The 4426-nt window shown below is 44.1% G+C and overlaps 1 protein-coding gene across 1 annotated transcript; it reads right to left on the bottom strand.

The window, feature by feature from the left end:
• Nucleotides 1-3412: 3412 nt before the first annotated feature.
• Nucleotides 3413-4175, bottom strand: LOC123176590 (pathogenesis-related protein 1-like). Its single transcript, XM_044590718.1, has one exon. It carries the CDS (start codon nucleotides 4124-4126, stop codon nucleotides 3620-3622), a length of 507 nt encoding a protein of 168 aa, XP_044446653.1. The 5' UTR covers nucleotides 4127-4175; the 3' UTR covers nucleotides 3413-3619.
• Nucleotides 4176-4426: the final 251 nt, after the last annotated feature.

Raw genomic sequence — 4426 nt, 5'->3', positions numbered from 1 at the left:
AGATTTAACGATAGAAAAGAATGGTTTGAATTAAAAGAAACTGGAAATCTTCACGTTGTAGTTTAAAACTTTCTGGCCAATAGAGTTGAAGAGCCTTGATTAGATTAGGAAGATACTGTTACCTAACAGCCGGATGAGACCAGAAACATGGCAACATCCCTGGAAAAAAAACACAGCAACAACGGGCAGCCTGGCGAGCATGTGCATCCCTCCACGTGTTGTTGGCAGCCTAGCGTGCCCTTCGCACGGGTAAAATCCAGCATAGTACCGCCAACAGGAGAGAGATTCAGCACGCCGCCACAACATGTGCCGCAGCCAGAAGCCCCGCAAAAAGAAAAGCCCCATAGCTATTGTGCGAGCAAAAGAAACTAAAATCTGAAGAGGTGAGAACTCCATACTTCTATAGGTTGTGGCCTATTTGATTAGTGTGTACACCTCTACCCCACATAAGCCATTGCCAAGTTCGCACGTGGCAAATCAATCGGCTCTCAAAGAAAGAGTAAACAAGGTGAGCGAGTTACCAGCACGAGCAATATAAGCTATCTAAAAACCTATCAAAAAGGCATGGTTAGCCAGTTGATAAAACCATCCTTGTGAAATAAATAATAATCTTTGTTGTCCGTCCTTTTATAATTCATACCACACAACATCATTATATAAATAGGTTGGATATGGATGACAAAGAAAGGAAGAATTAACAGCGAGAAGACGTACATTTTACACACACTATCCCTTTTTTAGAGAGGAATTATATTCCTACTTTCAAAAGGGTTGTACATGTCCAGTATTAAAATAGAAAAAAACACCCGAATATTTTAAACAAAGCACTACCGCCTAGGTGTATTATTCAGTTGTTTTTCGAGGGAAGGTGTATTATTTAGTTCCTAGGTCAAATGGAACTATACGACCATAATTTCATGGTGAGCCTGTTTTAGAAATTTTTGATGAATACATATGAACTTTTATTTATATTTCACTTGGTTGGAAAGGTTTTCTATTGGGGATAGAAGAGCGATACCCAATTGAATAGATGAACATGAAAAGGGGAAATACAAAAGGAATCCAAACATAATCTATGTAGATTGGCATGACTCAGTGCTATGGTTTTTGTTGTCACATACAAAATCTTTTACAAACAACTTAATATACACAATAAAACAACAGATATGTCTTTCCTCATGCTATATGTATTGACTATACTATTTTTTATTTTGTATGATATACAAAATAAACAACAGCACATGTTAGTAGTTAAATTAAAAACATTTTCCATGTCTGCAGATGACTTTACTGAAAATAGAACGATGACAAATCATTTTCCATATTGTGTATTTGACTATAATCTTTTCCATAATTTTGCATGGCAAGCTCAACATCTCATGCAAATATAGGTATGAAAAACCCATAGGAAATCTAGCCGCGCAGATGCGCGGGTCACCTTGCTGGTTATACTTATAGCCTCTAAAATCAATTTAGTTGTTTAGACGGAACTTAATCATTGCCCTGATCAGTCCAAACGTGAGGGCATGTAATCTCTACTTGGATATATAAAATTGTATAATAATTAATATTGACCAAATAGAAAGAAACCTAAATTATATAAACCCAAAGTGTCAAGAATAACCGAACCATTAGCTGCATTTTTAATTGCCAGAGAGCAACCTGCATGACTTACCCATGGAGTATATGCAAAATATATTTTCTTTTCTAGTTCAGTTCAAACACTTGCCAATCTATACCAAGAGTATCTTTTCTACTGTTTAAAAGCTAGCGACAAAAACCAGACACAACATGTTTGAGAATTTTTTTTGTTATATGGTTTTAAAATTTACCAAATTGATAAGAATCATGCTGGCAATCTTCACAAATTCAGCCCCAAGTTTCCACATCACTATTGTGAAGTCGAGGTCTATTGTGCACTGCATTCTTCAAAGTAGAAACAGCAGCCAAACAATCTGAATGATGGGATGGATTACAACTGTCGTCAGTGCTTTTAGTCCTTAAGTCAGGCAATAATTTCGGTTTCTTCAGCCTCGAGTCACAACATGTGAGAGAAGACACGGGCAATATGATAGACCCCTCCAGATTACAGTTGCTGCACCAGTGCTTCCTTGTCCAGTATTAGCATCATAACCTGCAACCAATATGATTTATTTTCTGCACATATGCACCCGGAGTATCAAATAGCCATAAATCATTGTCGGCGGGTTAACTCGCAAGAATTGATTGAACTCTTTCGAAGATATTTTGAGATGTTCTATTGAGCAACAATTGCACTAAACAACATTATTTATAAGATTGCAATTTATATCATACTAGAGACAAGCCGGCATCTCCAATACAAAAATTATGTACTTTATATTCTAAAAATATTCCACACTAAGTGTTATTGGCTTCCTACCATACACCTTCACAATCATTTGTAATTAACAACAACACTGGTAAGTTATCTTCTGAAACAAATAGTGAAGTTCATTCGCATTTTATCTCTTTTGGTGGATGAAGGGGTAATTGCCCGGCGGTTTGAACCTGATCTTGAACTGGCGCCCTGGTCGGTACCGGACATAGCCTCGCACGGGCAGCCCCTCATGGTCCGCCGTTTCATGGACTTTTAGGGTACCCTCTACCGAAATGCCCTGGCAGCTTGCAAATGACGCAGCCGAGAGGATCTCGGCCTTTGAGGCAGCTTAAGAAGGCCTCATGGCCCGGCGCACCATTGATGTCCCGGCGTCGGTCCGAGTGGTGTAGCTGTACGTGCGCGCTAATTATTGATGGCTCCTTGCTTGTCCGTATGTTCCTTCAGGATTAGAGATTCGTCCATCCTCCATCCTCGTCTGAAGAGGAAATGTTGACAAGAGCGGAGGGGATGACCACGATGGATTTAGGTACCGCCGCTCAATCACAATGCCCAGATCCGGAGTATCACAGGCATGCATGGCATGGGATGACTCTCCCCGCGGCAGGATTCGTGGCGCTGAGGTCAAATCTACTGCATTCACGGGCGGGGCCGAAAGGGAGTCCGGAACCTACGATGGACCACTGGTCGAGAGCGAGCTTGCACGGGACCGTGGCCGGAGCTGGATCCGGAGTGAAATCTGGGAGGGGATGGGTGAGCCATAATGGCAGAGTGGGTGACTGTCACGGCCAGAGTGGCCTATGGCGCGGAGGAGGGAGCGAGAGTCTCAGGAACGAGACCTAGCGTGCCCTCTCGAGATCTACTCCGTTTGTGTGTACGAGTTGGGATCAAAAAAGAAAATGAAGAACATAGAGAACAAGTGCGAGATGATAAAATGGAAGAAAGACACTTTGATTAGTGGTTTCTATGTATGCTGGGTTTTTTTCCACAGCGAGGCACAAATACCATACTCAGTATAATAATAGAACCATATATTCATCCATAAACACTGCTCGTACAATAACACAACTTAATACCTGAATCATAACAGTACATATATACAGCCGGTCTAAACAATATATGGCGTCAAATCCGGCCGGCTGGTTAACTATACATCACATCTGATCACACTGTGGTTATCTCAGCTTAATCATTTTATTTATGCAATACGCTGCTACGTACGTACATGCACGCTCGCATGCGTGCATGCATGATGCATATAGCCTAGTACGGGCTCACCCCGGGGAAGTTGCCTGGCGGGTTGTAGCTGCAGATGATGAACACACCGTCGCCGCTGTCGCAGACGACGCGGGCGCAACCGATGGCCGTCGAGTCGCGCCACACCACCTGCGTGTAGTGCCCGCACGACTCACCCTCCGGCGCCGAGCAGGTGTTGCTGTCGTGGTCGTAGTACTGCTTCTCCGACACCCACGAATTCACGGCGTCCGTCGCCGTCCACTCGGTCCCGCCGCCGCCGCCTCCGTAGAGGTTCTCCCCGTACGGCCGGCCATCAGGAGTATGGATCAGCTGGCAGTCGCCGCGGCGCTGATCCGCGTAGTCCTGCGCAAAGGCTGCCACCGTAGCGTCCCATGTCACCTCCCCAAGGCCCACGTCGGCGCGCGCCGCGTTGTGGGCGTCCACGAAGTCCTGCTCCGAGTTCTGGCCCGTGACCGCCATGGCGGACGCGAGAGCTAAGAGCACCACTACTGCTAGCTTCGGCGAGTACTCCATCGCTGATTAAGCCTTACAAAACTAATCAAGGAAGATGTATCTGTAACGATGAGATAGACTGCCACCATGCGTACGTTGTGTATTTATACTGCCTGCACAAGATCGATTGCTTCTCTGAGGTATAACTAAGCTTGGAAAGTTTCATAGAGAAAATATATCTCAACGAATTACACTGGTCAAATTCGAAGCACATGTGCGCGCGTTGAGGTAGTCAGATATCATCGTGGGCGGCCTGTTATTTCTTCTGATCGAGATTACCTATGCTGATGTGGAGGAACTTCGTCATTTGATCTCGTGGCA

This window comes from Triticum aestivum, unplaced genomic scaffold, assembly GCF_018294505.1.
Source record: "Triticum aestivum cultivar Chinese Spring unplaced genomic scaffold, IWGSC CS RefSeq v2.1 scaffold114210, whole genome shotgun sequence".
Lineage (NCBI taxonomy): Eukaryota > Viridiplantae > Streptophyta > Magnoliopsida > Poales > Poaceae > Triticum > Triticum aestivum.
Note: the sequence above shows the minus strand (reverse complement) of the source record. Positions and strands in the feature narration are given on the sequence as shown.

What these genes read in the sequence shown, in the direction of transcription:
- LOC123176590 (XM_044590718.1), bottom strand. Translation starts at nt 4,126, where the DNA reads ATGGAGTACTCGCCGAAGCTAGCAGTAGTGGTGCTCTTAGCTCTCGCG.